At 40.1% G+C, this 15,230-nt stretch overlaps 1 protein-coding gene across 1 annotated transcript; it reads right to left on the minus strand.

Moving 5' to 3' along the window:
- Nucleotides 1-581: 581 nt before the first annotated feature.
- On the minus strand, nucleotides 582-14,770 carry gata6 (GATA binding protein 6). Its single transcript, XM_088430500.1, has 9 exons — nucleotides 14,675-14,770; nucleotides 14,451-14,556; nucleotides 7,042-7,136; nucleotides 5,611-6,575; nucleotides 4,205-4,377; nucleotides 2,548-2,673; nucleotides 2,373-2,460; nucleotides 1,760-1,857; nucleotides 582-1,118 (listed from the first exon to the last, which is right to left on the minus strand). Exons 2-9 carry the CDS (start codon nucleotides 14,508-14,510, stop codon nucleotides 969-971), a joined length of 1,755 nt encoding a protein of 584 aa, XP_088286626.1. The 5' UTR covers nucleotides 14,511-14,556; nucleotides 14,675-14,770; the 3' UTR covers nucleotides 582-968.
- Between the last annotated feature and the right edge of the window lie 460 nt (nucleotides 14,771-15,230).

The following is a 15,230-nucleotide window of genomic DNA, read 5'->3' on the forward strand; positions in this document are numbered from 1 at the left end:
CTGAAAATCAAGGCGTAAAGACAATTCATTTTTACGCATTTTTTCGACGTAATTCTTTGTTTTGAAGCATAAAGTAAAGAAACAGACAGAATATTACGCAGCAAAAGTTTGTTTTCTGTGTTTTACTTAAAACAGGGGTGCCTGGAGCAGTGTCGTTGAAAAATTTGTGGAAAAAAACTAAACGACATTTCGGATTCTTGTCACATTGTTTCCATACGTATGACAAACAAAAAAAGTACGATTTTTTTTTTTCCTTTTTCAATAATTTAATATATATATATATATATATATATATATATATATATATATATATATATATATATATATATATATATGTATTTTTTTTTTTAGCCTCACTAGATTTGTGCACGGAAAGGTAAGGTCAAAATAAGCCGGCTGAGCTTGTGTGCGTTTGTTTTTAATGATGTCAAGAGTACCTTGGCGGCATTATTCGCATTGCTTTTTGGACATCAATTACATCGTTTCGGATATTTTTTTATACACGTAAAGGATACCCTGTTTGAACCAAAGACGGTAAGAGCTCTCAGGTGGGAAAAAGACGACATGGGAAAGGCTGGAGCGTCTATTCTACATCCATAACTTTATTACAATCATCTTCTCAACAATGGGAGATTTATAAATATTCTTTTCTTTTGATTCTTTAGGCGCGGTGATTCCAGTTGTGAAAAAGAAGAAAAAGAACACAGGTCTTTGAGTATCCAAACGCTCAGGGAGGAAATCCGTCCTGCGCGCCCAGCGGGTAACCACCGCACCGGTGAGGATTGTCGGAAGGACGGCGCGTAGGTCCGTAAAAGCGTCCCGCGCCGCGCCGTCCCGAAAGCCTCGATGGGAACCCCAAAATCCATCCGTCGGCCGTTTGCCGGGAAACCTCTGGAAGTGGCCCTCAAAAAAAAAAATCTAAAGCGGCACGGTACTTCCACGGGAGGATCCGGGCGGGGGCTCGTCTCTCAAGCCAAAGCCATGGGACACCAGGGCTCCCCCCTCACCGAGCCCACGTCGGTGGTCTGCGCCAGACCCACCGCGCCGTACAGACCGTCCGGGCCGGGGTACTTGAGAACCGAGCCCTCCCCTGACGAAGGCAGCAAGGACGAGCTCACCTGTCGCGGCAAATTTACCGTCAAACAACAACTCAGGGAGAGTGATGTAATGCCTGAGTTTTAGACACACAAATATATATGTGTGTGTGTGTGTGTGTGTATAGAAACACAGTCTTGTATGTACATACATATATGTATGAATATTATATATATGTATTTTAAGTATTTTCAGATATAATGTGTGTGTGTGTGTATATATATATATGTGTGTGTGTGTGTGTGTGTGTGTGTGTGTGTGTATAAACACAGTCTTGTATGTACATACATATATGTATGAATATTATATATATATGTACTTTAAGTATTTTCAGATATAAGGTGTGTGTGTGTGTATATATATATATATATATATATATATATATATATATATATATATATATATATATATATATACACATATTTATCTACACATATATATATATACACACATATATATATACACACATATATATATATATACATATATATACACATATATATATATATATATATATATATACATATATATATATATATATATATATGTGTGTGTGTGTGTACAAACAGTCTTGTATGTACATACACATATGTATGAATATTATATATATGTATTTTCAGATATATTATACATATTGAATGTATATATGAATAAAAATACGTACCCCAGAAACTTGAGTGGAAGGAGAACTGTTTTTTGAGCAGTCTTCAGAATTTGACGAAGATGTGGACGTGGGCGTCATGGCGACCGAGTTGCTACTTCCTACAAATCCAAAGATGACAACAAAGGTGACTTTTGGGTGTGTTTTTCAAAATTGAAATTTAATGGAAAAAATAATACCCCCCCCCCCCTTTTTTTTGGTACAATAGCATTTTTTGATCATAGCATCATGTCGATTTTATATATATTTTTTTTTAAATATCATTCGCCCATATTTTAAGAATAAAGTGAGCTTTATGAAGGGCAAAAATAAAACTTTTTTGAAAAGCCATATTGGAATATTACGAAAAAAAAATGTTTTTCATCTTTTGGTACAACTGATTGTTTTGTTCACTTTGATCACACATATTTCTTTTTTTTTAATATTATCACTCATTCAAGCCATTTGAGAGGAATAAAGTCATTTTTTGCCATTTTTATGAAGGGGAAAAGATGATCATTTTTACGAAGACTTTTTGAGTTTTTTTTTTTTGTGTTTTTTTTTTAACTTTTTGGTGCAATATGGCGTTTGGACACTTGTCCGGTATCAACACCAAAAAATCCCGAGTATCACTCACCCGAAGCCCCTTTGGTTTTATTCAGTGTTTTGGGTTTTCTTTTTCTGGTCTGGATCCCTTCTTTCTTCATGGCCAGCGGCCGAGGTACCTGCACACATAAACAAAGCGCATTGATTTTCCCCAATACGACAGCCATCATAATCGCAACGCTCATGCAATTTTAAAGGTCACTGACCCCGTGTAATTTAGTGTAGAGGCCACAGGCGTTGCACACGGGCTCCCCTTCGGCGTTCCTGCGCCACAACGTGGTGGTGCTGGTCTGACAGTTGGCGCACGACAGGCCCATCCTGCGGGACGTCGACTGCAACCAGGAAGGGGGAAGGGGGGGGCTTTTATTCCTTTTTTAACACCCTGATTGATCTACTGTTTGTCACGTGACCCTAAAGTGCACGACCCCCGCACCCCTCTAATTTAATCAAGCGTCTGACACGCACACACCGGGTTCCTGGCAATAATGAATGTGGCACTTAATCAAAATGGGACTTTCTTTTTGGGGGGGTAAAAGTTGTGCGTAATGGCGGCGGGAAGTCGAAAGAAGGCTAATTCAATCAGTCGTTTTTTGTAGTTTGAGTCATTCCCCGCTTGGAATTTGGAAAATGTTGTGATATAGCTTGGTGTGCGTGTGATCAGTTTAAACGGAAAAAAAGTTAACGTCGTTAAAAAAAAATAGGGCTGTCAAAGGTAATGTTGACTTTGGAGATGAATTGAAATGGATTAAAATGGTAAAAAAAATAACTCCGTTAACGCATTTCGACTTTCTGTGGCAGCTGAACTAGTTTGCGATAATACTAAAAGTTAGCGGAAGAGTATTGCGCACTTTGCAAAGCTAAATCGAGACAGCAAATAATTCTCCATGGCGCACTCCGCTCAATTAGGTTACAATTTCTATCAGAAGATTAAAAGCCTGTGAGGAGTTGTGAGATTTTGCTCGAATAAAAATCCTCAATTTGACATACACCAAAGACGTTTTTTTACGTGTTTTTAAGAGTCCAAACATTCAATCCCCGTCCTTGTTTTATTTTTCAAGTTTTTCAAGCTTTTGGCATTTTTACTAAAGTATTAAATTAATTAGTCATTTTAGTAATCAAGACTTTATTACTAATAATTACTTCATTTAAGTGATTACTTGGGTACCAAAGAAAAGACATTAAATTCATTAAATACGTAAGTACTTCATTCGTTTAGTTTCCGCCATTTTAGACCTACTAAATAATGAATGAAAAATAGTAGAAAAAAAGAAAACAGAACAATTAATAAGGACTAAATGTCTAAATGATGATTTGACGTTGAGTCGATATTGTATTCAAGTAAAGATCTATTAAAAGCTCCGTCCGAAATTGCGTTTTAATCGCGATTAATTGTGGGAAATTTCGCGATCAACTTGCTAAAAGTCGTAATCATTTGGCAGCACAATTTTTTTTCTAGCGCAAACACAATTTCAAAATGTGTCTCCTCAAACACACAAAAGATAGAAACACGTGAAGGCCACTTCCATCAAACTCCCATGAGATTACACACGCGCACGCGCGTACGTCATGTTCCCTTTGAATCCAAATGTGTCATTTCTTGGTGCGTAATCAATCCATTTTTAAATCCAATACAATAAACGACATTGTAATGTCAAATCGTGATATCAATAAGCACGATTTTCTTTTTAATGCGTTCGTTTGCCTTGTTTTAAGTATACCGTAACTTATTTAGCAACAGCGGACCGGCTGCTGTTTCCATGATTTCCAATTGCAGTTTTAACGAATACGAAGGGGTCAAAAAATTAGGAACAGCCCCCAGTCATGAAAGCTGGGCAAAATGTGTTCAGTTTTGGCCTCACCCACCGTTCGCTTTTGCGGCTTGATGAGCGGCCTGCTGAGGCCGTTCATTTTGCTGTAGAGGCCGCAGGCGTTGCACAGGAAGTGGCCGGTGCCGTCTCGCCTCCACAGCGGCGTGGAGATGGAACCGCAGTTGACGCACTCCCTGCTTTCCGACATGTCGTCCAGCAGATCCGAAACTGCGTCAGAAGCACGCGCATGCGCGTTAATACACAATGAGCTCTTATTTTAGTTCACGAAAAAAGATCAAAATTACGAGATAAATGTCAGTTTGGTATTTTTCGGCGTTTCGTGGTTGAGGCTTGGTAGGCCTGCTTTGTTTTTACGCAGAAAAGAAATCAATTAAAAATTGAATCATCGATTAATCGTCACAACTCATGCCAAGAATTTTGGATTACATTTTACGTTAATGTTGACAGATGCGTCATATTTAAGTGATAACCAATGATCATTTATTTAAGATTAAAGATGTCATAGAGCATTTTTTACATTTTATTTTTGAATAAGATTCAACAGCATTTGTAATGAGCGAAGCTTGTTTTTTATGCCAATTAAGAACGTAAACAGGCAAAAATCATTGCCTTGTTATGCATTTGGGTTCAATTATAGTATAATTTTATTATTTACAGTAAAATCAGTTACGAAACTCTACTGTTAATTTTCACACAAAAATATTAGAAATTGATTAACTTAATGAAAGGTGATGTGAATGTCACTGTGTTTCAATTAGTTGTATTTGGATTTTATTTGAATTTTACTATATAATTCTTTATTATCTCTGTGTTTTAACGCAAAAATGGCAGAATTAAGATCATATTTCATGTCTGAAAAATTTCGTTTTCGGTAAACATGAATGTCAGTTGAGTTCGTGTTTTTGGCAAAAAACAAAAAAACAAAACGTACAATTAGTCATACTTTTGGATGCAAAGTTCAACTTTTTAGGTCAGTCGTAACTCTTAACTCGATCACGAAGGATTAATATTGTTAAGAAGTTTTTACCACAGGAAAATGTGTGGCTTTTGAAATCATATGTAGTATTTTTTTAAACTTGCCATTTAACGTCAAGCTTGACAGGTGCATGTTAAGTTGTGACCAGCAAGGTTTTTTTGGGGGATGTTAGGATGTTTTTAGGCACACAATGACAAGTTAGCGCGCTATTATAGTTTTTTTCCCCCTCAATGGTACATTGTGAAATTAACTTGAGCAAATGTTGGCTGAAGAGGATTTTGAAGCGCGTTACAAAAAAGGCCAACGTTTTGTTTTTCATTCAACTTAACGTGAGAGCTAAATTAACGATGTGCAAGTAATGCTTGCGGTTTTACGAACACAACATACCAAAGCAGGTGCAGTAAAAGGCATAAAGGCGTTTTTTGCTTGTTTTTAAATCATCGAGCCGCACGTCGGGCGTTTACCTCCGTTGGGTCCCCGAATCAAGGGCGCGGCCCTGCTCTGCAAAGTGTGCAGCATGCCGTTGTCGAAGGGCCCGCCGGTCCACGGCGACGGCAGCTGCGAGAGCTGCGGGGCCACGTAGGGCGAGTAGGCCGCCGGGTAGGCGCCGCCGAGCGGCCGCGAGAGCCCGTACTGCTCGGCCCGGTTGGCCGCGTTCTGCAGCGCGCTCCCGTAGCCCAGGTCGCGGCCGGCGCCGTTGCTGACCGGCGGGCTGGGCGGGTAGTGGAAGCGGGCCGAGGCGGCGTGCGGGCTCCCGGCGCCGTAGGACGGGCTCTCCGGCGCCGGCTGCGTCCACACCGAGTGGCCCGAGACGGCGTGGGCGGGCTGGGCCGAGCCGCCGGCCTGCAGGTAGGACAGGCTGGGGATCATGGGGCCCACCCGGGAGCTGGGCACGTACACCGGCGAGTTGGGGTTGGAGTGCATGTAAGCGCCCGAGGAGGACTCGTATCCGCTCTGGCTCTGACTCTGGCTCTGGGCCGCGGCGAGGGCCAGGCTCTGGTACATGTCCGACGGGTCCACCAGCAGGCCCGCCGCGGCGACGGCGGCGGCGGCGGCGGCCTTGTGCGCCCCGCTGGACAGGACCAGCTTGCCGCCCTGGTCTAGATCCGTAAAGAGCGGGGCGTCCTCGCCGCCGGAGCTGTTCAGCGGGTTGCCGTGGTGTCCGAAGTGGGCGTACGGGTGGAGTGTTCTGGCGTCCAGGTCGCCCGGGGGAGTCCTCAGCTCGTCCGGGCTGTGGCCGCCGCCGCCGCCGCCGCTCCGCCGGCTGTCGCCGGGCTGCAGGTAGCTCGGCTCGGCCGGTGACCCTGGGCTGCTGGAGGCTTCTCGCTTGACCATGGACCAGCCGCTTTCGCCCAGGTCCATCCAGGAGCACTTGCCATACACCCTCGGGGGGTCGAAAGGAGGAAACGTCGCCAGGGAGTCGTCGGCCCTGCGGAAGGATGACGCGTTGGAATCACACGCATCGCCTTGCGCGCACTTTGCGCATCGATTCGATCGGATTCGTTCCTTCGAATTTTACGTGGTGCGTCATTCAAATTAACAGGCATCGAAAGTAAGGAAAAGAATCTTTCGGGCCAAACCCGCATTGAAATTCAACCATTTCTTTCTCCACCCGCCTTTTACGTCGGCATCTAAAATCGCGCATGCTTCATATTACCACCTCAAATTGACGCTTATTTGCTCAGTAAACCGGCTGTCATTTCATCTAAAAAAAAAAGCAAGACTAGAGCTCAGCTCGCACGCGCAAATGACGAAATACAGTACGTCTTCCTCACGGTAAACGCCCACATAAAAAGTTAGATAAAAGTCTGATAAGAAGCAGATAAGAGAACGAGGATCTTATTTAAAGGGAGTGGGGTGGAGAACGGGGTGGGGGGGGGGGGGGTTTCACGTACCTGCTCAGTGGTGTGCCATAGGTGTCACGCGCACGCACACTCACGCGCAGAGTTTCTCGGTGAGGAGCGAGCGTTGCGCTGCTTGCTTTCCTGGTCTGTGAGCAGCACAAATGGAGCGCAAAGTCAGCGAGCAAGGACCTGGTTCAGAAGGGGGCGTGGTTTGAAGCCACAGAGGGCGCAGTCTTGGGAGAAGAGGCGTGGCCGACTCCTCGGCAGCATCCAATCGCGCTGAACGCACGAAACCACTTTACATTTTTAACTGGATTTATTGCTTCGAAAATGAAAATTGCTTTGACATGGCAGTGAGAATAATGAACGTTTATGTATGTATGTATGTATGTGTATATATATATATATATATATATATATATATATATATATATATATATATATATATACACTACAACAGTATTATAATATAAATTAACAAACACTAATAACAACATTTGTATTATTTAAGTATTGATAATAAACGTATGTATTGTGTGTGCATATAATGTATATAAAGGTTATTATTAATAATTATAATAATAATAAAAAACTATACCGGAGCCTTTAATGGCCAAATGATCATTTTCTTATTTTTATCAGACGTATATTATTTTTAGTTATATTTCTTACGTTAAATTTGTGGTAACAAAATATATAGCCTGCTTTGTAACAGCGCTAATTATTTCAAATTAAATATAGGTCTAAATTTGATGATTTATTTATGATTTTACATTGACAATGGTAAAAACAATATAGCCACATTTGAAAAAGGATCGAAGACTAAGATCTCCCATTGTTAAATGCACGAATAATTTGCTTTATTATCAATGTTATGAAGCTGACATTTTAAAGCACATTCACGGCAAAAAAAAACGAGTAAAAAAGGGGAAATTAAAATAGTTTGTGACCTGATCAAGACGGCCCGATTTCTTAAAGAAAGCCTGCCCTAAACATTGTTTTTATCATTTCAATTAAACTTAAGAAATCGCATCATTCGTTGAATAGTTCTGCAATAAAACACGTTTTTAAGCATCTCCCTTTGCAAAAACAAAAAAAACAAAAGCATAAATAATTAGGTCATAGAAACGAGTGTACATTTCCGCCGTTCAAGATGCTGACTCGTGTCCCTTTTGTATTGCTGACTGCACGCAGGCTGATCAATAAATTCCAGTCCGCGCTAATTCGTTTATTTAACAAGGCGAACGAGAGGCTGCTTCACACATGCGCACAAGCACCAATCAACATCGAGATGATCAAACGACCCGCGCACGCATACAAGGTGTCAAAATGAACCAATCCACTCATTTAGCGGTGTGTGTGTGTGTGTGTATTTGATTCTACCTTGTAATCGCGTTAACGCTTTCCCACGTGACCGCTTCCATTATATTTTTCAATCCTAAAACGGAAGGGGCTTTCCATATTTTCAGTTTAAAGGTCCCTAATAAAATGGCCAAGGGATTTTGCGATCAAGGGATCAATGTGAGAGAAAATATCCGCGTTAACAGTAAAAATATGTATTTTTTTTTTATTTAATTCAAGTTACTTTGCTGAAAATAATTATGAGTATTACGTTCAGTGCAAACGTTATGAATTGCCTAACCTCTAATTCTTTCAAGTGTTTGTTCTATGACGTCACGTTTGACCTGGTATCATGTTGACCCAACATGCAACCGAGCTGTATTTATACATTTTCGTGTGTGTGTGTGTGTGTGTGTTAAATCAGCAGCAGACTTGATAAATGAGGTGTTGCCGTTGTTGTTTTTTTTTTTCTTCCAAGCTGCCGTGTGACACGTGGTGCTCGAGACGAGGGGCGCCGTGGGGTCTCCCTACGTCACTAAATCGATCAAACACACGCGCGCACACACACACACACACACACACACACACACACATATAGATATGTATATACATAAACACACACACTGTTACAGTGAGTATTGTCAATTTCAAATATATAATTCTTCTTACTTCTGTACCCTCCGTTTTTTATTATTTTTTTACTTTTTTATCGGAACTTTGTGTTTATTTATAATTCTGGTCTTTTTTTTTTCCCCTCTTGCCAATGGTCGAACCACTTCATGTAAGTGTATGGACACGATAATAATTATCTCCTCCGAGTGTGTGTGTGTGTTTGTGAGATCCTTAAAAAGGATGATTATGATTATCACACCTTTATCTTATTGTTATGGAGTTGACGAGTGTTTTGTCTCCTTCAATGAGAGATTGCATATTCGTAATCTGCTAAATATAAAGATTAATGAGTTAACACACACACACACACACACACACACACACACACACACACACACACACACACACACACACACACACACACACGTCTACTCCGTTGGATCTTCCATTTGTGTGTGCGTTGAGTTATTATCCGTTTTATTATTTATAATAAGTATTAATAAATACAATTTAAACTGCATTACACAAATATTTAATATATATATATATATATATATATATTATATATATATATATATATATGAAATATACATACATTTGTAAATCTAATCAAAATTACAATTAATATTAAAAGTACAATAAACGACGATTGGTGAATTATTTTTTATTAATATTTAATTAATAATTCGTAGTAAATGTTCATCACAGCATTTTTAGTCAACATATTGTCTGCTTTGCACTTATTACTTTGAGAATTCCTAATGTAATTACCCCCTAAAAAGGTTGTGGTGAAACTAGATGCAACTGAAATGTTGAATGTTTTCTAAAATATGTTCTTTTAATTTTAAACAAAGAACCGTTATTATAGAATACATTAATTTATATTACATACAGTATATTATATGCACATAAAATATGATCTTTAAGAGTAGAATATAAATATTATATATTATTGATATAATTTTTACTGTATTATGTTTATATGTATCATAAATTGACATCACAAAAGGATTATTTGAATTGACGTATGTTTGCATTATTTTCAACTAATATCCAAATTGCTTATTATGATTACATTTCCTTCTTTGAACATATTTTCTATATTATAAATACAATAAAAAATCCCAAAGAAATGGGACATCTCAAATGTACAGTATACACACATATATATGTATATGTACATAGAATATACAGTAGAGTTAAGTAATGTAAACCTTAGTGTATGCATAGTAATGAATCATATATCAAAGTGCAGCATAAGCTCAAATTTAGCAGTTGGCGGTTACAATTGTCCACCTGCGTCTTTCATTTCCTGTTTGTGTCCCCCTCTACCACCCTGTCTCTTCATGGCCCAGAGGACTATTTGTTTTGGATTTTTATGGAGAGCAGCAATGTTGAAAACCCTGACGGCGTACGTGTAGGTGCGGCGCAGGGCCGGCCGTCTCGGCCTTCGCGCAGCTAAGGATTGTGGGAGGCCCGCGGGCCGGCGTTCCCACTCTGGTAGATGATTAAAGGACAGGTGTAAACGCAACCTTTGGCATGTTGTTGACGGCCTTGCTCACCGGCGTCCAGCTCACCTGCTCGCTCAGAACGCGTGTACATACGGACGGTGAGCGTAAAGCGTGTGTTTTTTATCACATGGTGTCATGATGTCATATCGGCTTGACACCGACCGGTTTTGACCCTTTTGCTTAACTCTAAAGCGCCGTTGTTGTGTTAACGACGAGTCGGCATTATCGCATTTTTCATATCAGCCATGCGAAAGGAGGCCCAAACAAGATCCTTGGAAGCATCGCGTGAAGATTGGTGCCTCTCGACAACGGGCGGTCAAAACCCTGGAGAGTGTCTGACTAAGGCCACCATGCTCTGTATGCATCTTCACCCCTAGATGAAATTTTGACCCAACTCGGGCTTTTGGATGTTTTTGATGTGGGATATCAAAGGAAAAGCGTCTCAAAAAAAAACACCAGGAGGCTAAAAGATTGCAAAGATTGTCAAAACATGGCGACTTTCAATATGCCGTCCTGCTGTCCCTTCTAAATGCTTGCAAACAGGAGGTCGAAAAGTACGTCAAATTTAGCCCATGTTGGTCTCATTTACTGCTATTAAAAATTGGAAATAGTGTCAGTTTTGGACATATTAAAAACTGATGTTTTATCGTGCATTTCCCTCGATTTTTGCATTGATCCTTTCAACGGCAATTCGCGCAACGGGTGCAATAGAAATTTTTATGTTGGGACCCCAAAACCAGTGGGGGGGCGCTAGCAGATAACTTGACATTTTCAAGCCTTTCAATGACTTCATTGAGTGGCTTAGGATGACTCCCATTATACAAAGTTCTTGCTATGCATTGTGGGACTTGTAGTTGACAAAAGGCTTCGATCCAAGAACTAAATGTTGCAGGAAAGCTTTTATTTTTCTGCCCACAGCCGTTTTATTTCATGTAACGCAAAACATTGTATCTGCATATTACCGTCTGCAAATCCACATCCAATAGCAGTTAACGTAAATAAATGAAAATTCTTCAAAACGAAATAGGCTTGGAAAATATATACGTAAATATACATGTGTATGGATAGGGCTGATGCCACTGAACATTTTAAGGGATTGAAAGCAAAAATATATTAATATTTAATGATGTTATGAGACTGAGTTGGGTGGTAATAAGGGCAGGCTAGTGAAAAATCCCCGGACACTCAAGGGTTAAAGGTTACCAAAATAGTTAGTAGCAATTTCTGCTCAAACAGCACAATTTATTCAACAGTGATCAGTAGAGACTGTTACCATATCAGTTGAGTCATTAACATGTATCAAACTGCTCTCCCCAGCCTATATGGAGCAGTTGAGCGCTAATAGCCGCTAACAACGGACCCGCAGCTAATCTCTGCCAATAGGCGTCATATACAGTAGCAATGTCAGCATAATGAAGTCTTTTTTTTAAGCATTCATATTTAGCAGTTGGAGTAACGTGAGTAAAATTGTGGGTGAAGGCGTCATTAGAGCCGCAAAGTCATTTGAGAGCGTTTGTGTGTGTGTGAGTTATTGTTTCCAGTCCAGCGTCTCCATCCTGCATGGAGAGTGTCATGTTTTGTCTGAGAATAGAAGGTCACCGACGCCGTGTGACTTTCCCCTCAGTCGGCTGCCGGCACGCTGACACAAAGCAGCCTTGGACGCCACCGACGCATACACTCACACAAATAGCACAACACGCACATGCATTGGCCGGGGCGACAGAATGTGTGTGGGAGAGGTGTGCATTGAGGTACGTTTGGCTGTTGGAGTGTGTGCACTGGTGTGTGTGTGTGTGTGCAGCTGGTAGACCTTGCAGGACCTGCCAAGGTCAACGTGAGATGTGAGAGGAGGATGTGCAATCATGAAATAATTGCGCTAGCGCGATGTGAGGATGAAGTGCGGCGTCACGGCTCACTTTGTCAGACGTAGATAAGATTTAATTTTATCGGTAATACATCATAGCAGGCCTGGCAATAAATCTAATTATTCTATTTGTCTAATTATTTATTACTAATTTTTTGTCCAATATTTTGAGTTTTACACATTTCACTTCTGAGGAAAAGCATGAGTTTAATACATCAAATGTTTAAGTTTTGGGTTTTTGTTCAATGAAAATCGTAATCATTCAGGAAGATCTGAAAAAAAAGGGAAAGAAAAATCCAGATTTTAGTAAAACACGAAACAAAGGTCAACTTTGGTTTTCATCGCCATTGGTGGCCCTTATGCCAATCGTCTTTCTTTTCAGGTGTTCAAATGCAGGTGGAGGAACAAATAACATGTGTGATGTGATAAGATTTGCATGATGATGGTGGTCTAGGTACACACACACACACACACACACACACACACACACACACACACACATATACATACATACATATATATATATATATATATATATACATACATACATACATACATATATATATATATATATATATATATATACATATATATATATATATATATACATATACATATATATATATACATATATATATATATATATATACATATATATATATATATATATATACATATACATATATATATATATATATATACATATACATATATATATATATATATATATATATATATATATATATATATATATATATATATATATATATATATATATATATATATATATGCACACTCACTTGATACCATGTTTGCCCATGCTGGAATTATAATAGACTAGGGCAGGACTCAAAAATGTCCCAGTAGCAGCATGTCGTGTGTGTGTGCATGTGTGTGTGTACGTGTGTGTGTGCGTGTGTGTGTGTGTGTGCATGTGTGTGTGTGTGTGCGTGTTGACTTTGTTAACGCTATGAAACACACTTCAGGGAGACTGAAGCAGGCCTATCAGCAGCACGTAACACGACATTGACCTTTTTTTTTTTTTTCTTTTCTTTTTTTTTTTTTTGGGGTAGTACAAAAGATGCCATTTTTGTCCACTTCCGTCAGTTAGGCAAAGTCACGTCCACTGATTATCCGACAAGAAAGAAAATGTTGTGTAAGGGGATTAATGTGAGAATGCTGCGTTCAAAGGGATCGGGAAATGGCGGTTTTGACTTTTGGCCCATGTGTTTTTCATGTTATTTTTTTTATAAACAATATATGACATTCTTATCAGCATTTTATCTTATTCGAATTGATTGTAGATTATTTTCAAATTTTCCATCAGTTTCTTTAATTAAAAAATGTAATAATTAATGTCAATTATATTTGAAAGTTGGACCACCCAACTTTCAGTTGGCTACACCCCCTTTATGTACAAAATAGCTGTATATTTATACATTTATGAAATTGAAATAGGAATGTTGATTATGTCATAATTACAGTATTATGACTTTTGGATTATGGGAGTCCAGGCTAAGCCAATCATGGAAGTCATTGAAATCCTTGCAAATGTCATAGGTTTGCCGCTATGGCCACCCGGTGGTTTTGGGGTGTCAACACAAAAATTTCTATTGCGCCTATTGCGAGAAATGTATGATAAAACATCAGGTTTTCAATATGTCCAAAATGGACGATATTTCCAATTTTGAATGGCAGTAAATGAACCCGACATGGGCTAAATTTGACAAACTCTTTGATATCACACATCAATAACATCAAAAAGCCCAAATTGGGTCAAAATTTCCCCCAAGGGGTTAAATGATGTTTTCAAATGATGTTAGCAAAAAATGACACCAGTAACTCCAGTATTGATCAATCAAAATCAATTTGGGATACTTGAAATTGAACAGGAAGTCAGCCATTTGGTGCGTGGAGGGCACTTTAACCTGATTGGTTGGCACTTGTAGAGTCAACTATTTGCGGATTGTGTGTGCGAGTTGGGGAAGGGGGGGGGGGGGGGGGGCGCTCATTTTACCCCAGTTCAAGAATATCCTGGGTTTAAAAAAAAACAAAAACAACAACAAAACCCTCCCCGGGACTTTCGAGTTGGGCGAGCCTCCCCGCGAATAACATCGCATGCGTCTCCTCACCTTTGAGCTCGGCCGGACTGTAAGCAAATACGAGTGCGTGTGCGCCAGCATCCTCAGCATTTTACGGCCCGGAGGATGAAGGTCATCGCGAAGGATGTTGAACGGTCTGCATGGGAGAGAAGGAGGAGGGGGAGGAAGTTGTGATCTATGGAAGGCCGCGTTCCAACTCGCCTCATTAAAGGAGTGCCACACACACATATGCACACACCTGGCGGGATTCCTACCTGTGACTAAGGTCAGAGGGAGTCTCAAGAGCAGCAGGCGGTAATGAGTAACAGCGTTATATGGCGCCGTTAATGGTTAACGCGGCCCCGAGACGCTCCGCTCCCCCCCCGAGCACCTGCAAGCGCCCCCGCCACCACCCCCTTTTTTTCTGCACCGCAAACACTGGCGGTACTCGCCGGGCACGCCGCGATCACATGACCGAACCTCAGCTCGGCGTGCCAGCGGAGCGGAATGTCCGGAAATATGTACGACGTTTTTTATGAAAGGAAATTCGAAGGGAACAATGAAGTTAATGTTGATTTAGCGCAGTTCCGCTTATGACCTGCAGGGGTGGGATGGAGTGAAGGACAGTGATAAGTTGAATATTTTAAAGCAATATAAAGCAATATAGTACTTTTAGAAGGTGTGAGTATATACTAAAAGATTGCTTCGGAAATTGTGAAAAGTTACATTTTTGAAAAGTAAATTCTGTAAATTACTCCCACAAAGTGAGAGAACTTTTTGGATTTGATTACTTTTGTATTTATCTTTGAATAAACGCTCAGCTGCTAACTA

This window comes from Hippichthys cyanospilos, chromosome 12 (genome assembly GCF_059441005.1).
Source record: "Hippichthys cyanospilos isolate Australia breed blue-spotted pipefish chromosome 12, RoL_Hcya_1.0, whole genome shotgun sequence".
Classification (NCBI taxonomy): domain Eukaryota; kingdom Metazoa; phylum Chordata; class Actinopteri; order Syngnathiformes; family Syngnathidae; genus Hippichthys; species Hippichthys cyanospilos.

What these genes read in the sequence shown, in the direction of transcription:
- gata6 (XM_088430500.1), bottom strand. Translation starts at nt 14,510, where the DNA reads ATGCTGAGGATGCTGGCGCACACGCACTCGTATTTGCTTACAGTCCGG. An exon ending in CAGTCCGGCCGAGCTCAAAG is followed by an intron (nt 7,137 to 14,450) that starts GTGAGGAGACGC and finishes TGCTGCTCACAG; the next exon opens with ACCAGGAAAGCAAGCAGCGC. An exon ending in TATGGCACACCACTGAGCAG is followed by an intron (nt 6,576 to 7,041) that starts GTACGTGAAACC and finishes ATCCTTCCGCAG; the next exon opens with GGCCGACGACTCCCTGGCGA.